Source organism: Sceloporus occidentalis, unplaced genomic scaffold (assembly GCF_023333645.1).
Source record: "Sceloporus occidentalis isolate IW3139 unplaced genomic scaffold, rSceOcc1.0.p SCAF_549, whole genome shotgun sequence".
NCBI classification, from domain to species: Eukaryota; Metazoa; Chordata; class Lepidosauria; order Squamata; family Phrynosomatidae; genus Sceloporus; species Sceloporus occidentalis.
Window position 1 is genome coordinate 38757 of NW_028317529.1, and position 9792 is coordinate 48548.

The 9792-nt window shown below is 38.7% G+C and overlaps 1 protein-coding gene across 1 annotated transcript; it reads left to right on the forward strand.

Annotated features, from left to right (window-relative positions):
- The first annotated feature begins 1064 nt into the window (after positions 1-1064).
- On the forward strand, positions 1065-9485 carry LOC149271137 (cartilage-associated protein-like). The gene is made up of 7 exons (XM_089507590.1): positions 1065-1556; positions 1685-1834; positions 5428-5599; positions 6150-6278; positions 6842-6987; positions 7338-7421; positions 9435-9485. The coding sequence occupies exons 1-7, from the start codon at positions 1065-1067 to the stop codon at positions 9483-9485; spliced, it is 1224 nt and encodes a 407-aa protein (XP_089363716.1).
- Positions 9486-9792: the final 307 nt, after the last annotated feature.

Below are 9792 nucleotides of genomic sequence, written 5' to 3' on the forward strand. Positions count from 1 at the left end.
GGTTTTATCTATACCTTTAATGAGTTTTTATGTGAATTCCAATTGATCGATACCTGCAAAGCTGGGGTTTTGTGTTATTCTGTAGATCTATACCTGCAATGCTATGTTTCCATGTGTTGTTTATTTAATCTATACCCTCAGTGCTGAGTTTACATGTGATTTCCAGTTCATCTATACCTGCAATGCTGGGTTTGTGTGTTCTGTTGCTATGCTATATTTCCATATGTTATTATTGTATACCTGCAAATACAGGATTTGAATGTCTGATTCTGATCCAGTGTGGCAAATATTTATTTGGTGCGGGAGCGGAGGGCGTGATTGCATGCTAGGGAGCGTGGAGCAGGGCCCAAGGAACTGCTTGCATAGGGTCCAGTTGTTTTCAATATAAAATGTATTGTCAGCAGGATGTAATATTAATATATATATTAGCAGTAGGGTCTAATATTTATATACATTGGCACCAGGGGCTAGCCCCTGATAAATATTGACAATAATATTAACACATGTTGAGACATACTGGTACAGACAATTATACCAAATTATATCAAAGCACCAAATACAACCCAACGTGTGATTGGGTGTATGCAATGAGTTATCCAGCAGGGGTCCTACTTACACAGGACTGGAAACCTAAGACCACATTCCTCGGCGAAATCCCCGCCTGTTATAGCAGGCAGAAACTTCACAGATTTCCCTTCTGCAGATCCCCTCCCCCTTTGCAGCCTTGCTACGTGGTACTTGCATCAAGCTTAGTGACTGTAACTGTGTAGGGGGTTAGAAAGAGATTTAAAAAGTTAAATACCGAGGGTTAAATATCGGTGTATTGCGCTTACAAGAACTAGGAATACATGCCTGGAAGCTGCTGGACAGAGGAATAGATATTAATTACCTGGGTGCGCAAAGTGAGTCAGTTGGTTGTTATCTAGAAATTTGAAATATTAAATCTTTTTATACGGAGCGGAGGACGGTGAGTACATTAACCATAAGAGTATATTTAGCTTTACTGCTGGTCGGACTTTTTTTTTACCCGCGCGTGCTTGTTGATCTGTTTAACCAGCTCCGGGATGGTTCGGTCCCGCTATTGCTTTCTTGCCGTCCTTCTGTGCCTAGCTGGGGTGGGCGCTCAGTATGAACGGTACAGTTTTAGGAGTTACCCCCGGGATGAGCTAATGCCTCTTGAGTCTGCTTACAAGTACGGACTGGATCAGTACAGTAATGAGAACTGGCCCGAGACTGTACATTATTTGGAGATCAGTCTGAGGCTTTATCGGTTGTTGAGGGACAGCGAGGCTTTCTGTAACTTGAATTGCAGCACCGCACGTATGCCAGACAACCGTCCGGTACACAACGAGAGAACCGAAGGAGCGGTCCAGCTTGGACGATTTGCTGGCTTCCCCGAACTGAAGGTGTTTGGCGACCTGCTGATGAGGGCCAAGTGCCTTAAACGTTGTAAGCAGGGGCTTCCAGCTTTCAGACAGTCACAGCCCACTAGAGAGACCATAGAGGAATTCCACCACAGGGAGCCATACAAGTTCCTGCAGTATGCTTACTTCAAGGTATTGTAAATTGTCACTCATGTATTTGTGGACCTGGTTAGTCCTTGTTGAGTAGACCACATACTTTCTAAAGCTTAATATTTAAGACTACATGGTAGAGTTTATATTGTGCTTTTGTGTATTTTTAGACTAATAATCTGCCAAAAGCCATTGCTGCAGCTCATACGTTTCTGCTTGTACACCCAGAGGACGAGATGATGAAGAGAAACATGGCATATTATAAGAGTATGCCTGATTCTGAGGTGCATATCAAAGATTTAGAGACCAAGAGTTATGAGGTAAGTGGTTGTCAAATGAAATCATGGAGCAAGATGTTTGTACCTTGGCATCATCCTTTCAACTATTTTCTTCCAAAATGTATCAATAGCTGATTTTAAATCATCATAGTTTTAGTGAAGATATTTCCGCATTTACAAAACATTATTGATTTATATTGGGAGTTGCTTACTGTACATAAATAGTAATCCATTCATTTTTTTCCCACAAAATATATCTAATCTGTTTTATATTCAAAAGCCAACTTGCATAGGAAGCTGTACTGAAAAAGAAAACCTGGAACTTCAGTTACCTACAACTTTTAAATGTGCGTTGGAACTTTTGTGAGTCCCTTTCCACTACAAGTAAATGAAAAAAAAAATGGGTGACACCCAAACCCCCTCTTTAACCAGGGGTACAGCAATGTCTGCCATCTTAAGACATCTCTGAGGCACAGATAGTAAATCTCTCCAATAGGACATTTGTTTTAATTAAGATTTAACCCCTACCAAGGTATGAAGGGCAATAACAAAAACACAAAGTGTAACGTCACATGCCCTTCCAATGCAATGACATGTGACTGGAGTTGAGGACTGGCCAACTCAGCTGATCACTTTTTAATGAAATAGACACCAATTTTAAATGGTAATTTACTAACTATTTTAAGGGTGGGATACATGTAAAATGACAGGTCTATCGCATTTATTTCCCTTACCATCTGAGCCGTTACAACATCATCTGTGCTTATACCCCCCTCCACAGCCTCCTCACAATACAGGGATATGAATATATAAACAGTAATAAATATAAGAATATACAAGAAATGTGTATATTCTACCCTTTTATTTAGTCCAATAAAATGCATAGTGCTAGGTAAGGAACATAGGATTTAAGGAAACTTTATACAATGCTAGTTTGCGGTTATCGCCTTGTGCATGATACTAAGCTATCTACTAATGTATATATTTATTATGGTGCAACAAATTTATAAATCACCCTATAGAGATTACGATATGCTCTTGCGTTCTAGTTCTGTGTTGGATCTTGGCACTTATTTGTTCCTGAATGCCAAAGATGGTCAGCCACACAGGGACTTCTGAATTTATCATCAATACTTTTACCCTGGCACCCCCATAACCAAGGCACTTAGCATGCCCCCCAACTGTCCCGATTTGGGTGGGACAGTCCCGATTTTTGGTCTCTGTCCCACCTATCCCTACCTTTGTCCCGCTTTGCAGGGGCAGAGGTAGGGTGAGCCGAGAGTCGTTCTTACCGAAGGTGCTGCTGATCGGACGCACAGCTTGCAGGACTAGTTGGGAGATCACAATCTCCCTCTAGTCGGCTCAACATTAGGGAGCACGAGGTCTGTCACATCAGACCTCGCTTTACTGCTCCCTCATCACTACGCGGCGGTAAATAATGCCGAGTGTTGGGATATGACCTCATCCCTGTGCTCTACAGCAATAGCTTGCACGTAGTGATGAGGGAGCAGTAAAGAGAGGTCTGAAGTGATAGGCCTCGTGCTCCCACCACAGGATGGAGGATGAAGGAAGAAGGATGATGGAAGAGGTAAGAGGTGGGGAGAAAGCGGTGTAATGGCAGTGTATATGAATGTATGTGTTTGTAAGCTTGTGTGTCTGTATGGACAGGTGTGTGTGAGAGTAGCATAGGTATTTGTAAGCTGTGTGTAAGGGCACTGTATGTGTATATGTGTGTTTATGAGCAGATGTGTGTAAAGGCAGTGTTTGTGTATATGTGTGTGTGTAAGGGCACTGTATGTGTGTTTATGGGCAGGTGTGTGTAAAGGCAGTGTGTATATGTGTGTTTTTCGGCAGCGTGTGTAAGGGCACTGTATGTGTATATGTGTGTGTAAGGGCAGTGTATGTATATGTGTGTGTTTATGGGCAGGTGTGTGTAAGGGTCCTGGGAGGAAGCATAACATTAGCATTTTTTTAATTATAAAAGAAATCTGCTATTGTTGACTACTCTCCCAATGATACTTAGTCAGCATTATGGTGGACACCTGGCTGCACTAACCATGATTCTCAGCCAGCATCATGGAAGCAGTATGTCTGGCTGAGCCTCATGTGAACTGTAGTTAACAGCAGATGATATGGCAGGTGTTAGTTGTGAATTTAAAATCCCATGATGCCTAGTCATGTGGACACATGTCTATGTGTTTGCATATGCCATATGAGATACTGGAAAGGGGCACTATCACCCATGCATCAGTAACAGTGGGCTCATTCCTGTGCTTTAAGCCGTAGGGGTCAGTGGAGTTTTGGAGCTGCAGTGTTCTCAGCAGGTAATTGCTTTTTTTCCCAAAGTTATACATGCATATTAAATTACCTGCTAAGTGTAACTACCGTATTTCCCCATGTATAAGACGCACCTTTTTTAGAAAAATTTGGGGTCTAAAAATTGGGTGCGTCTTATACAGTGGTGGTAGAGTTGGGTTTTTTTGGGGGGGGTTTACTAGAAACTGCTGCTTACCTGTTTTGCTCAGCAGCGTCTCTTGATCCGCCGCGGCGACACAGGAACCCAGTGGAATCACGTGAATGCACATCGTATCACATGACTCCGCTCAGTTCCTGTTCCTGCTCGAGCAATGCAGGGGGAAGCAGCGGCCCCGAAGGAAGTCTGTGAGCGGCACCGGAAGATCTGGAGTTTAGGTAAGGTGGGGGAGTAAATTAATATATGTGTGTGTGTTAGCATGGATCCGTGTGTAGGGGGCACAGGGAGGCTGAAAGTGATGTGCATGTACTGGCTACCTGAGCATGATAGGAGTGTGATTGCTAACAATTGCTAACATCAATCAATATATATATATATATATATAGTATACATACACCCACTCACCCTAAAAAGCATACACATTCAGATTCTGGGATGCTGCTGAAATGACCAACATGTAAACACAACAAAACAAGACAATACAGTGCACACCCAGCAAATACAATTTAAAAGCACCCATCTAAGGCATAATATTGGGGATTCTGTCACACTATATGGCCATATGTTGCTTAGTCTGACACTACTTCTACCATCTTTCTTTTATCTTCATCATAACCTACAGCGAGCTTCCACCAAAATGGCGGTGCCTCTGGTGACGTCCTCTCACTGAATTGGAGGATGAGGCATAACTTGCAGTGAACTTCTGCCAAAATGGCATCGCTTCCAGTTATGTCCTCTTGCTTGATCCTCCAATTGTCTAGTCGGAGGACAACATCCTCCCACCAGACGATTAACTTATTAAACTAAAATCAGTTCTGATTCTAAATATGAAATCTTCATCCGGTTGCAAATATTAAAGATTATACCTACCAGCAAAAATGAGTCTTAACACTTAAAATTCATGATTTAAATTGTGTCTTGCTGACTAGTGATTTAGCCCTGCATAAAGCCATGCAGCTTCTATCTATTTATGAAAGCAGCTTCTTACTGGCCATACTCTATGGTGCAAATGCCACTTTTGCCCCATTGTTAACCTGTCTCCATCCCATTTCTTGAAGAAAAACATATCTCTTGCCTACAAATATTTTGAATGAGACGTGGAATTTTTTTTATTTACCTATCAATATGCGCCATTTTACGTAATCAACTTTTTTTCTCACAGAACTTGTTTATCAGGTCGGTGAGGGCATATAATGGTGAGAATTGGAGAACCTCTATTTCTGATATGGAGCTGGCACTACCGGACTTTTTCAAGTCATTTGAAGAATGCATTGCTGCTTGTGAAGGATCCCGGGAGATTAAAGATTTTAAAGACTTTTATCCAAACATAGCAGGTTGTTCAGCTCCTAACTATATTTTACTAACATGGAACATTTATTACAGTGTCAACAACATACTCATTATGTGCTGGCCTGTGACTATTCATTGACAATTGCAGATAAGTCATTCTGAATACTTAAGTTATCCTTTTGATTAGGGATGACATCTCAGATTTAGAAGTGATTACTTTGACTAAGGATCACTGTTGCCAGCTACCAGCAGAGAGGTATTTATTTTCTGTGCCACTCTCTCCATGGTCAACATCACTGTCCACCAATGTTGCAGCAGGGGGACTTCCCCAATATATGTCACTAGTTACCAAGAATAGGCTGTCACAGCCTCACAACTGTACCCACTAGTACCATACACATTACTGTAAATATAAACCAGCACTAATAACATGAGCAACCATAGAAGATTATTCAGCAAAGAAGTTGGAAGCCCTATTTCAGGTTATAGTATATGCTTTGTAGGGAACTACTGAAAGTGACTTTTAGTTGATGCACAACTGTTTGGTGTGCACATGTATGTGCAATATAACGTATGTGTATTTTATTTTTGCAGATCACTACATTGAGGTACTGAAATGCAAAATCAAATGTGAAAACCAGCTAACACCTGTCATTGGTGGCTATGTTGTAGAAAAATTTGTGGCAACTATGTATCACTATCTGCAGTTTGCCTATTATAAACGTAAGTGAATGTTGTTTTAAATTGACTACTTAATTTAAAGATCAATAACTTATATATACAATTGGGAATTCCATCATGGACATTAGTTTTGCCGGTCGCTATGACATCACCAAGGATACCCTTTAGTGGTACTGCCTTGATTGACCAGTGCAAAAGTTAAAAACATATATTATAGCCTTGAAACATGCTACAACAACAAACATTAGAATAACCTATCAATCCCCCAAAATGCGAATTCAATAAAAACCAAAAAATGGTAGTTTAGGCATTCTCTCCTGGCTTTGTCGGTCCCAACACTTGGACTGACTGGGAATATTAAATGTAAAAAGGTTCCCAGAGGGTCTATCCAAACCCGACTAAAACTTCTTGGGTCCTGAGACCAGTAATGCAGGAAAACAGTGTTTCTCCCTCCTCAAAAAAGGCTTAAATAACAAAAAACATTGTTACAAAATCTAAAAAAAAGTAACATTTATAATTTCAATGTATTTTCTTTAGTTCTTTTTTTAATATTATTTATTTTGTCCATATCTTCTACCTCCATTTGATTTTTTTTTTTTCTATAGTGAATGATGTTAAAAATGCAGCTCCTTGCGTGGCTAGCTACCTACTCTTTGATCAGGATGACCAGGTGATGAAACAAAACATGGTGTATTATCAGTACCACAAGGAAAAATGGGGATTGTCTGATGATAACTTCAAACCAAGACCGGTAAGAATATAAGCAAAACTTTTAATTCCTAAGAATGTTTAACTTGTTACTTAGTTATGTGTAATATCAGCAAACGTGAAAAACGCTACTTTCATAATGTCCTTTTTATAATTTGAAAAACATCCTGATGACAAAAGTAAAGGCTCAATGTCTTGTTGCAGTATAATAAATGTGATTGTTAATATTTTGGCGCTAGAAGCATGGCTGCATTCTGTTTAAAAAAAAAAAAAATAATAAATGCATTGGATGTGGATCTTCAGGCTTAATCCCTTCTCAGTTTTATTTACAGTGTAGGGCTCAGTCCATTAGATATAATTTATTTGTTAAAATGTTGTTCATTTGTATCATAGGAGGCAGTTCTCTACTACAACATTACAACCATGCAGAACGAATTGTATGAATTTGCCATGCAAAATATTGTTGATGATGACGAGGTAACTTTTTACCCCATAATAATGTCTGTTTTCTTAATTTTCCTGTGATAAAAAATATTTTGAAGGATATTTTAAAAGGTTGGCCAAGAAGCAATTTGACATCGATGAACAACATTTCTCATGATTGACCGGTGTTAATTGATAATAAGCATGTTAAAATATTGAATTAATCAAATGATCTATGATGGAAAAGCGGAGGAAATCACATTTATGTTACCTAGAGTTTGAAAGGCTGTAATTCAGTCCACTCTCAATGCTTCTTGTGAAATCTTTTGATCTGAGTCTTTCGCCTTTCTTGTTGTATAGACTGGTGTACTAAAATGTAACACAAACTTGTTGCCTGTACTGTAATAAGGAAAATAATTTTCCTATTTATTCCATCTGTATCCTTTTGTTAAATATGTCATGTTTTGTATCTAAAGGGCTGTGTCTCAGGAACATATTGCATGCGTGTAAAATCAGTTCTCACTTATGTGTTACACAAATGTAAGCCAGTGGTGTAGTAACAAGCACATTGGGAGCACCGGAATTGATTGTCACCAGAAGCATGTGGGGACTAAAGACAAAAAGATTAAAATCAGGTGAATTATAAGCTCTACAAAAAAACAAGAAAGCTTCTAACCAATACTCAGGGCAGTCTCCCTTAAACAAACCCCCAAAAATAGATAAGTCTAGAAACAGGTTAGAGTAGGTGAGCTATATGTGAGTTATAAATAATAATAAAAAAACACCACCGTGAAAAAATATAAATATACTCATGTATCAATATATATCGTTTCTTCTTTCAAGTAGATGTTGGTAATTTACATGAAAAATAAAAAAATAAAACATACATAGCATAACATATAGCAGAAATACAGAAAGAAAAGGATTTTAATCCATAGTAGAAAAGAAATAGGCAATAAAGTCTCAATCAAAACATATATTGCGTGGAACTGTACGTATACCACAGCATCGGAGTCTAAAGGTAAAATGAATATGCTTACGAGAACGAGCACATCATATGCATGTAGAATAAATTTCCGAGAAGACGGCAATCGGGAGCGTTATTCCAAGGCAATCAGTCGGCGTTTTTACTCCTCGCAGAACACCCACTTTGTTGATTAACCCCTTCAGTCCCCTATGGACATACCGGTATGTCCATAAAATGCATCTCAAGAAACCCCTATGGACGTACCGGTACGTGCTGACCTTCTTGCAGTGGCAGGGACACATTCCTGCTGCTACACGGGAGATCAGGCTGTCAAACTTTTTTACTAAATTTCTCATCCTAAATTTTCAGCTAATTAACTATGGTATTAAAAGAAAGCCCTTGAAAAAACAATATATAGTTTACATGGGTACACTATTCGCAGGAAAGGTTAATAATCACTGAACCGACATACCATAAAAATGTCAAAATTGCTCCAGGACTTGAGGTACCAAAAACCCCTGGGACTGAAGGGGTTACATTTTAAATAAAAAATAATTGGCCAACGAATCAATTATTAAAATAGTAGTTGCAGCCCTAATTTGAAATACATTGGAGTATCTAGTTTTAAAAAATGTACAGTTTGGGGTAAATTGAATTGGCCGGATTCAAAAGTATCCCAAATAGCACATGGGAGCAGTATGACCAGATGCCCAAATTCCAAGTTTAAAAACTTAGATGTGAATGTCCCGAATGTGATTTTTTTGCCCCCCAAACAACCAGACAACCTATGCATGGCTGGTATCACTGTACTCGAGATATTGCTGAACATTAGGTGTTTAGCAGTGACACATACCAGGAGCTGTAAATTCATACTTAAATTACGAATGTGGAAATAAAGACCATACAAAAATTTACTAATGACGATCTGGGGAACAGGAAGCTAAGATATGCATACTGTTTGTTTTAATAAAAACAGAGATTTATTGAAACTACTGAACTGTAAAATGTATGATTTGCATAATAGGAGTAATACAACAGATTTACATTTTTACAAGTTACTTTTTTACTTAAAAGTGTGTTATTTATTTCTTTGTTCACAGGGGATAGTCGTACAATATCTTGATGAACTTTTGGAGGAAAATGCATACTGAAGATTTTTTTTCCCACCTCTGACATCTGTGGGCTGGCAGCATGCACTGGCTTTATACGTTTTCATTGTTATTATTTTATTTGGATTGAGTTTGTATTGTTTTACATTTTTACCGGTATTTATGGAATTTACCAACAAGTATACACAGAAAAAATTGAATATTATTTTAAAACTCATCTGCCATTTGTAACACAATAACAATTTAAATTTTAAATGTCTGTATATGTTTTTTTGTTTGTTTTTTTAAGATATATCTAGATGAGCGATGGTTTGTATTTTTATTTACCTTGCATACATCCCCACATGGT

Excerpts from the sequence above, each read along its gene's own strand:
- LOC149271137 (XM_089507590.1), top strand. The coding sequence starts at position 1,065 with ATGGTTCGGTCCCGCTATTGCTTTCTTGCCGTCCTTCTGTGCCTAGCT. Across the intron at positions 1,835-5,427 it reads TAGAGACCAAGAGTTATGAG|AACTTGTTTATCAGGTCGGT; the intron begins GTAAGTGGTTGT and ends TTTTTCTCACAG. Across the intron at positions 7,422-9,434 it reads ATATTGTTGATGATGACGAG|GGGATAGTCGTACAATATCT; the intron begins GTAACTTTTTAC and ends CTTTGTTCACAG.